Raw genomic sequence first — 9,676 nt, 5'->3', positions numbered from 1 at the left:
GCGAACGTTATTTAATGAAACTGGTGGTTCCAAGTAATAGTCTTGGGAAATGTGGGGAGGGAACGCGGTTGATGTCGAAAAGAAGTCGAGAGACGCACCACCAGAGGTCGAGCGCAACCAACAGTCAGCACATTGCTGGAGACCCGGCTTGGAATCGCGGGATACGGAAACGATCATGATGGTTTATTTTGTTCGATTGATTTGGGGACTGCGCGCACGAACGAATAAATACCCCAAAAAGCGTATCAGCGACGTCTCCGTCCTAGACAGACACTGCTACAACAGCATTAAAATCTTTCTGTCTTTGCTACTGCAGCACTGTCTAACAAGAATAGACTTAGAAACCAACATGGACGAAGAGTCGACGATTGCGCTTACGGGAGAGCGACAAGTTAGAGTTGAACCAATCGAATATTACATCAACAATACCACAAAATAAACAACTCTAACGTGTCGCTATATTAAACATCTTACTTACATGCGGAGAAAGCAACACCCCACGTCGACCACACGTACAAAATAAAAAATAAAAATTTTGAAAAAGACAATAACGTGGGGTGAAATGCCTTCGAGCCGTGTGTAATACCGCGTAGAGAGAGACGAGTGCGCTCTTCACCCAGAAAGAGACAACATAAGTTGACAGCAACACATCTGCCTGTCATTCAGCACCGTTCACGTGCGACGGCGGCGATTGCTTGCGAGATGATTCTGCAACAAAAACTTGTTGATGTCAGCTTCATGTTGCTCCAGAAATTGTCACAAAAAATCCAAACTGAAGGTTCACTTGCGTACCATTCAGAGCATAAATTAATCTATTGGTTCTTAATAATTATTGTAATATTCTTTTAAAATATGAATTCAAACGACTTTTGCTATGAGTTTGGAACAATCGAAACATCAGTAATAAGAGAAAGGGAGTATGAAATTATGAATAGAACCAACCTTGAAGCTCTTCTTTGCGCCTATCACCATGCAAATTGGTAGCGCGTTGAAAATCGGCAATAAGTTGTCCTATACGGACCTGTACGCTCTGAGTAGCCAAAAAGTTCCCTACAATTCGGACGACAGTACCGCTGTCGCTAGGAGTGGGAGACGAGGAACCTAAAAGAAGAACCCTGACAAAACCAATTAAAACACGCGTCTAAAAGATGGCCTGCATGAGGAAGGGTGGCTAACCAAATTTAGAGATGTCGAAAAACATCCTGAGAATTAATCAGCTTTGAATGATTGAAAATAAGAAAATAGTTAGTCCAGTAATTTTTAAAAAATAACTTCCTATATCAAGTGAAGAAGGGGATCTTGTACACAAGAGAAAATATTCTTCCATACAAATAAAACAAGAAGTATTGTAAATGAAATTCGCTATGTTGACAAACCAGGTAAATGATAATACTAGCAGGTTTACTTGCTTGCTTGCATTTTTGATTTTTTTAGAATCACTTCTCTGTGCAAAAATTACACCTGGTTAAAAAAATACACCTAATTAAAAGACCTAAACCTAATTCTTAGTTTAACTTTGAATTTTTCACCTTCCTTTGGTTCCTCATGAGCAGTCGGGTCAGTCACTTTAGGTTCATCTTCAGGAATTTTCACCTGTAAAATCAGTATGTAGATAAAAAGCTCCAAATAAACTTCCTGGATACGACGCCGCCTCTATGGGAATAAAAACAGTGACTTACGGATGCTCCTGTAATGCGTTGCAGCTCACGCACATTTTGTCCGCCCTTTCCAATGATCCTTCCTACGAGTCGAGAAGGAACGGTCAATTCGGTGCGTAACTTCACCTGCAATCGGCTAGCAAATCGCTACTACGATAATAAAGAATGAAATACTACGATAATAAAGAAATGATATCCGAATACAGTGGGAAGCAAAACAAAGAACTATTTTGAATTGGATTGGACTATTTGAAATGGAGAGGCCAGTATTTCACTCCGGTTAAATTTCAAATCACCTACTTTGTAATCCACCTTTATAAGTGTAAGTAATCTTATATAGGTGTAAGTAATCTTATAACCAAGTCGAAAAAAGGTTGAATTTTTGCCGCTGGCTTCTATCCGTTGGCTTAAAGTATGCGAGGGTTCTGATCAATAGGACAGCGTCTATACGAAAGCTGCACATTTTAGCCCGATTACATAAATGCATCGAATAATTTTCGATTTGTCTACACAACTAACAATAACTACGTTCGCCTGAGCAACAGAAGCCGCGTATACAAGTATTATTGTTACGTGCACGTGGTAGCCTTTGTTTCAGTAGACCTAATCAAATATCTGAGTATACGTTTCGGGAACGTACGAGCTGTGTAATTCGCACTGTTATACAGTGAAATGGTCCCCAAAAAGCCACATTGCACGCGCCCCATGATCAGTATCTATAGTTACACCATCTACAGCGACGATGTTGATGAGAGCAACTCAAATCCTGAATGGTATGTGCTGACACGCCTATGTAAACCGCTGGGTATTACATCAAGGACGTCTTTTATCATATCAAATTAGTAGGTTGATATCCAAGGGATGCAGAAATTGCCGGAATTAATGCGAATGCAGAGATGGGACTCAAAAGATGGGACCACAATTCGGTGCACTTGGAAAATGGTATTATCCCGCGATGCAAACATCGAAAAACATCGGACAACGGAAATCGTCTGGTCTTTGCGGGCAGACGAACCTCATCATTGCTTCCACGTTTAAGAACAGGAATCATCGACACCACCAGCTTACGTAGCAAAGGACAACCTATTAAACACCAGAAGAGCAGCACAAGCGGAAGATGCTAACTCTTCAGTTTCAACTCGATTACTTTCCTACAAAAAACATCCCTCTTTCGAAAATCCGCAAATTCAGAACCGTGAAGGAAATTCATTCGTCAGCTGAAACGTGATCCTGAGAACAAATTGACGTTAAGAGCGAAGAAATTTCAAAAGACTTGGGAAGACAAGAACCCGAGAAAAAATCTATATTCCCTGCCACCTTAGGTTATACGAAAGCAGCATAGTAGAACGAGGAAAAGGTGTTCGCCTGCCCTCAACACTGCCAACGAAATCGCTGTCGGTGAGTCAACTCTGCCAATTTGGAGAGAACATTTCAACACACTGCTGAACCGATGTCCCTGAACTTGCGCACATCCAGCAACCGACATACACTGCTATCATCGGAGAACTATCAACGGAGTCGGAAGTTCTGGTCTGTGCAAAAAAAAAAAAGGAAAATCTGGCGAAGACCATGAAATTAGCATAAAAATAAAAATGCTAAAATCTCTTCCTCCTTCTGGAATTCGTGAGATGACGAAGATCATCAGTTCAATAAAATTGACGAAAGAATATCTAACTCGGGACGACATGAAACCTGACGGAGCCAAGCGGAAATCTGATACGTGTTATAATAGCGAGGAGACACGTTGCCATAATTTCACAAAAACTATCCGTCATGGAATCCACGAATTACCGACGAATATCACCGCTGCGTGTAATGTACAAGGTTTTGGAGCGATATGGAACTACTCACCTCATCGATGAGATGTTGAGACTGCTCGGCAACACGGTTGAATATCAAAAATTGTGCTCGGTACTGCTGTGCATCATTACCAGTGATGGTAACAAGACGTTCGCCGTCCTGAAGAAGAGTGTATAAGAAACACAAGTTTGAATAGGAAATGTACATTTCCTCATGCATCAAAAAGTTAACTTCATTATATCACCGATCATTTCGTTTGATAAAAAGAATGGAATTAAATCTGAAGACTACAAAATATTCGTTTTAATGAATTTTAATGAATTCGTGAGGAAAATGCACATATTTTTCGCAAATTAAAACAAGGAAGTATCGAAAGATGGTCGCATCTTTTATATGGTGTTACATGACCACTTAGATGAAGGCGGCACGGCAAAAAAGAACATCGCACAAAATATCATCATAGCGCAATGAAAACACGCACACCATATCATGCATTTCGAGCATATGGTTAGATTTAGTTAAAGTAGTTAAGTTAAATTGCTTAAATTATCTTTTGATGCAGGATATTAACCCTCTATATACTGGACTAGAAAAGTTAAAGTACGAACTCGATGAAATTTTTTCTTTAAACATCACGTATAAATAAAAAAGATGAAGTTTCTGGCGTTAATCAATCCGCTTGGGATGCGCCCCCACGTTTACTTCAATTCAGAATCATTTGAGGTTTATGAACGTGTAAATGGCCTATACAATGACTTGTGATGACTAGCCGATGCGTCAAGTCAGTGCTTTTATCCTCCCAGACAAGTCTGGTACCAATTTATCGACCCTGGAGGGATGAAAGGCTTGGTGAGCACTAGGGCGGATTCGAACCTCCGATCGATCGTGTAGGAAACGGAACCTCTAACCGCTTCACCACACCCGCCCTAAACATCACGTATACGCAATAAGAAGAATTGTTGTAAAGAAAGTCGCAAAATCGAAATAAGCTGATCAAAAGAATGTTTGACTGACTCTACTCAAATTGAATTAGAGCTCATGAGGCCTTGTTAGAACCACTTGTCGAAATGAGTTAGGAGACGCTCTCTAATAAACTGGTTCCTTGCAAAGATTCATGGCGAACATAAACATAAAACCTGTTGTAGAACCATTCTTCAGCGTCTCAAACTGCGAACATTTTGAAACTTCTATTTTGTGTTAACTTGAACAACTGAAATTTATCGTGATTGACGGTGTATTTCTTACTGCTCCCACGTTTTACATCACCATCTCATTTGAGATGATTTCGTCCAGATTCCTGGTGTTAATTACAGAACAGAACAAACTGAGATCGGGTGATGCAGACTGATTTCGTTTACAACAGAAATAGGGCAACAACGAACTAAAATTTTGTAATATCTAAGAGGTAGGAGCAAAGTCATACCAAGAAATAAAGAAATAAACGAATTTACGTGAGAGAATAAGAATCTTACATCATTCCGCCGCTCTTCTACAGGAACAACATCTGCGTGCGGCTTTTCCTCGATATCCGCGTGTGGTTGAGCATCACCAGAATCCTCCTTCTTTTCTGGTTCTTCCTTTCGCTCTGTATCTTTGCGTTCGCCTCCTCCTTCTATTCTTACGTTCGCACCCGAATTTCTTATAATATTACGGATGTTACTACCCTAAAGAACAAATGTCCAATTAGCTTCAGAATTTTACACCGAGCAAAACATCGAAAGAATGACCTTGCTCCCAATGATAGCTCCGACCATTGAATTAGGCACCCACATTCGTGTCGTCTTAGAGACATCAGCCCGCCCTCCAATACCGCACATAGGACCACCCATAGGTCGCATTGTAGACGCAGCCAATGCTGCGTATGCATCTCCAATCGGGTGGATCATTCCTGGCATAGTCGGGATTCCAGGAAAAGACATCTAAAGAGACATGCCAGTGTTATAGAAGAAATTTTCTGAACACAACAGGCTGTTAGAATACCTACTCTATGCTGAAGATCTGTTTCATAACTTTGTCGCAACCTCGCAGAAATCTTCTGCTCAGCCGCTGATACCTTAAAATACGCTTATACTGTAGTAAATATTGAATAAAGACCTAAAATAGCTCGTCTTAAGAAGGTAGGAAACTTACAACTTCAATACTGGGGCCTTTAACTGTGATTGTGCGCTCCATCGTAAGAACAGCATCAGGAAATGGAGGCATCAACCCTCCCATTGAGGACAGTTCAGCAGCTCTAGATGCCTGCTCACTAAAAATCCAGAAAAGATGAAATTTTTGGCAACACCCACTACTCGACGCAATGTAACAATGACAATAAATGGAAAAATCTAAGTTACAAAGAAAAGACATAAATGCATATCGACCAAAATATAAGCAGGTGGTAGGTGGCAAAATGACGAATAAATTGTAGGTGCAACTCAAACGCCCATATTTTGAAAAGAATACGTATTTTCATGCATTAATCGTACTTGTAATCTGTCAATATACAGAAATTCAGAAAAGACGTGCCAAAAAGCCTAACATATCTGTAAAACATAGCCAAAACTTATTTCATTACAAAAATTAGACAACTAGCTGGACGACAAAGTAATAAGTTCATAATTTAAATGCAAATATAGTAGTAAGTAAAGGATAATATTGATAACATTTCAGAGATGAGTGATAGCTTACTTCGAGACAAAAATTGTGGTTCCTGTGTCCTGCATGATCTTCTTAATAGTGGCACCTTGCTTGCCGATGAGCCTTCCCACAAGTTGGTTATGAGCTCTAATTTTCAGCTCTACTTCACTGTTGCTAAATATAGAAGATGGCGAGTGACATTATGCATTTGAGAACAATAAATTTCGGATTGAGGAAAATCAAGTCTAAAACAATGTGAAGATCTACATCAAAGCCGTACTCTCTCGTTTCATCCTTTTCGTTTTCACGCTGAACAACTTCCAGAATTTTTACGCAAGCTTTTGAGCAGTTTTCCAGATGTCCAAGAATTGAAATTATCTAGAATACAAAAAGAGAATAAACAACTGTAAAAAGTGGAGGTGAGGCATACTCACCTTCTCGCTGTGTCCTTGCTGGTCTTTGACGGTGCGCTGGACATCCACAACAACACGAGCCTTAGATTCCTTTGTTATTTCTCTTACGTTGTTACCACCAGTTCCGATGATCGCTCCCACGTGTTTTGAGTCGATAACAATGCGAAGAGGTAGTTCCTGAAGAACTACCAGCTCAGTGCCCAAAGTCAAGCCATCAAGAAATATTACAAACCTGCTGAGGAGACAGACGCATATGTGGTGCATTCTGCATTGTTGCCGTTGTATCAGCGGGTGGTGGTCCACCGCGCTGCGAAACTCCACGACGCGGTTGCACAGCTTGTCCCATTACTGCTCCTTGCTGATGCTGGCTATGGTTGTGTGATCCAGACATACTCGATTGTTGTGTGGCACCTACAACTGGGTAAATATCTGAGAAATTCCAGGGATAGTTCACCTGCTTCGATTTCACTCTATAGTATCAAACAGCTTCTAAAATTTCTGCCATTTACTAATGAATTATGCCGAATGAATTGTCTGCGATGAGAACTGCTTAGTAGCAGCGCGCATTCATGAGTTGAATCAAAATAGAGAAAAACAAATTTCACGAAATTACGACTGCTAATAATTCAATATTAACGGTCAAGTTAAACTCGAATTCAAGATATGCGACCATTATTTTACAAACACACCCATCCGATGCGGAACAATCCATTTGGCAACAGCCACATTCTTCTGAACAAAACCTAGCACCTAGATGAGTGTCATCTGATCCATTTTGATTCCGATTTTCCATTATGCACTCGATGATCATTGAAAACCAGCAGTCACTGGTTTGAGTTAATATGTGAATAAAATACTTGCAACCGAGCAAAAAGCGATTCAACGTGCAAATTATTCATTTTGAGACGCTGTATTCTGTGAAGATTGATTATGTCTCCGACTTCTTTATCCGTAATCCAGGTATTCCTTGAATGCTAATCTTATAATGGGTAAAAAAAAGCGGTCTTGTAGTTTTCTGTGACAGTTTAGAAGGTTGTTTCTGCGTAATGATGCCTTTCAAAAACAAATACGTTTAAAAAAAAATGGAAAGGAAGCATAAAAGAAATGTAATCTAAAGTTTTCAAAGCATTTTTGAACACTAAGAACTAAGCTTTGAAACGAGTTGAGCATTCTGCTCAAAAAGTTATATGCCTAAGTTTTTCTGGACAAGTCCACATGCACAAGTAAAGTGGGAAAGAAGGGTTGCAGAGTCTGCATAAATATTTGCAACTGCATGACATCTAGACTTTCACAAACCTAACACCTGGTCTTAATTTCAAGCTTTTGTCATGAGTGCTCCGACTTTCAGGCACTTCTGCGTTTTGAATAAGGTTTCCAAGGTAAATTCTTCCTCGCTCCTATTTCATGGCGTTTTCTATCTCGATTTTTTTGTAAGTTCTATTTGTATTCTTTCGCCTGTATACTTTTATCTTATTATAGCTCTCTTTATTTTTCTATATGAGACTTATGATATGGAAACTTCGCTTCCTTACTAGCACTCATTACAATCGTTTCGTAAAACGCACATTGCTTAATTTGGCCAAGTGCCCAAATGCATAAGCTAATTACTCGACAAGCGGTCAATCAGAGTCAAACGTAAGGTTTCGCAGGACGTGGTGGATACACAACTTGAAGTTAAAGTGTCAACTATGCAATCTCAGAAAAAGTATTAGTTACCGTGCTAACACTAGAATCGATGAGAACGCTAGAATCGAATACTCCTATTGCATTCTCATTCTATCATGCTATCTGAAAAATAATGGTGACTGACATAGAACATATGGATGAATTTAACAAAAGCGAAGATGCATCATGCGCTCCTGAACACATCTACAGTATAAAAGGAAGTTCTTGCTTCTAAAAACGTCAGTTCTTGCTCTCAAATGCTAACTTTATACTAGCTATTATGTGCGCTCAACAAAGAAACAACTCGTTCCAAAAGTTGATCTTTTTCCGCGTAAAACCTTTTTACATCCTCAAAAGACTACCAATGTGCCAGTCCGCATTGCTCTTCTAGAAAAATAAACAACTGTTTCAAAACTACTAGTACTTGTCAGTGAATCAACAAACTGTTGATCAACAGACTTAGTCAGAAAACCTAAAACTGACGGTACTGCCGCCTTGAGGATTCTGGTCAACAGAGAATATCGCCGGTGTTCGCAGCGAGTTAGTCTCTTAGAGCACACATTATTTTTGTTCTTTTGTATGTACGTTACCCATACTGATGACAATGAACTTGAATACGTAGAGCAACGTGCTTTTTCTTCTAAAAACTGTACTATAGTGGCACTAAACTAAGTCTTAAAAGGATGGTCTAGAATAGGTTCACTGAAGAGACGTTCCTGTAGAAACTCACTTTAAAAAACTAAAAAAAGCAGGGTTGAAGACTGTGAAATCGGTAACTAATAGAACAAATGAGGTAAGAAGAGCTTGGAGCTAACCCATGCTATGGCCGTAATCCATGTTCGTAGTGGCTGACGCGGCTTGTATAGGAAACTGATAACTTGGAGGTTGCTGTGGTTGGTGTCCGATAGGTTGTTGTTGATAATACATTTGTGAGGAAGTTGCTCCTGCCTGAAAAACCTTACAAATGTATCGTAACAACAAAAATTCTTTAGAGGTCCAATGCAATAGATTGTATCATCAAATAATAACTAGTTATGCAGAACAAGAAATATGTTTCAAATGAAGCTGAATATTTTTCAAAAAATGAAAGCAAGCTTTTCAGATTTCCCCAGGTTTTATGAATGTAATACGGCATAAATGGTATCTCAAGTTTATATAAAAAGGAAGAATGGACGATAATTCTAAGATATACTTAGTCAAATTCACCTGCGCGGAGTACTGCACGTACTGATGTGTAGCTTGTGCGGCAGACGCCTGTGGCCGTGCCTGCTGGTAGTAATCCATGAGTGAAACGAATAAAAAGGGTGGTAATTGCAGACCAAAACCACTCGGCGCCTAAGATTTCCGCTCCACCTGAAAACTCGAAATATAAGCTCAAATCTATGGAAACTGGGAAAAAAAACAAGCGCGAAAAGGAGGAAAAAAACCTATGTATACGTATAACCGAAATAATATGTTGACCACTTTTTTTACACAAGCATATCCTTTACAATTCCATACCTCCTTAATCACGTATTGATG

The 9,676-nt window shown here is 39.6% G+C and overlaps 1 protein-coding gene across 1 annotated transcript; it reads right to left on the bottom strand.

The window, feature by feature from the left end:
* Nucleotides 1-658: 658 nt before the first annotated feature.
* RB195_010969 (uncharacterized protein) lies at nt 659-9,439 on the bottom strand (the record flags this gene model as incomplete). The annotated part of the gene is made up of 15 exons (XM_064192190.1): nt 659-708; nt 943-1,101; nt 1,530-1,593; nt 1,680-1,784; nt 3,510-3,617; nt 4,931-5,122; nt 5,186-5,377; nt 5,443-5,511; nt 5,589-5,706; nt 6,129-6,251; nt 6,358-6,455; nt 6,512-6,667; nt 6,723-6,901; nt 8,971-9,103; nt 9,362-9,439. 15 exons carry the CDS (start codon nt 9,437-9,439, stop codon nt 659-661), a joined length of 1,824 nt encoding a protein of 607 aa, XP_064049773.1.
* Between the last annotated feature and the right edge of the window lie 237 nt (nt 9,440-9,676).

The sequence above is a fragment of the Necator americanus genome, chromosome III, assembly GCF_031761385.1.
Source record: "Necator americanus strain Aroian chromosome III, whole genome shotgun sequence".
Classification (NCBI taxonomy): Eukaryota; Metazoa; Nematoda; class Chromadorea; order Rhabditida; family Ancylostomatidae; genus Necator; species Necator americanus.
This window is presented reverse-complemented; position numbering and strand designations above follow the sequence as displayed.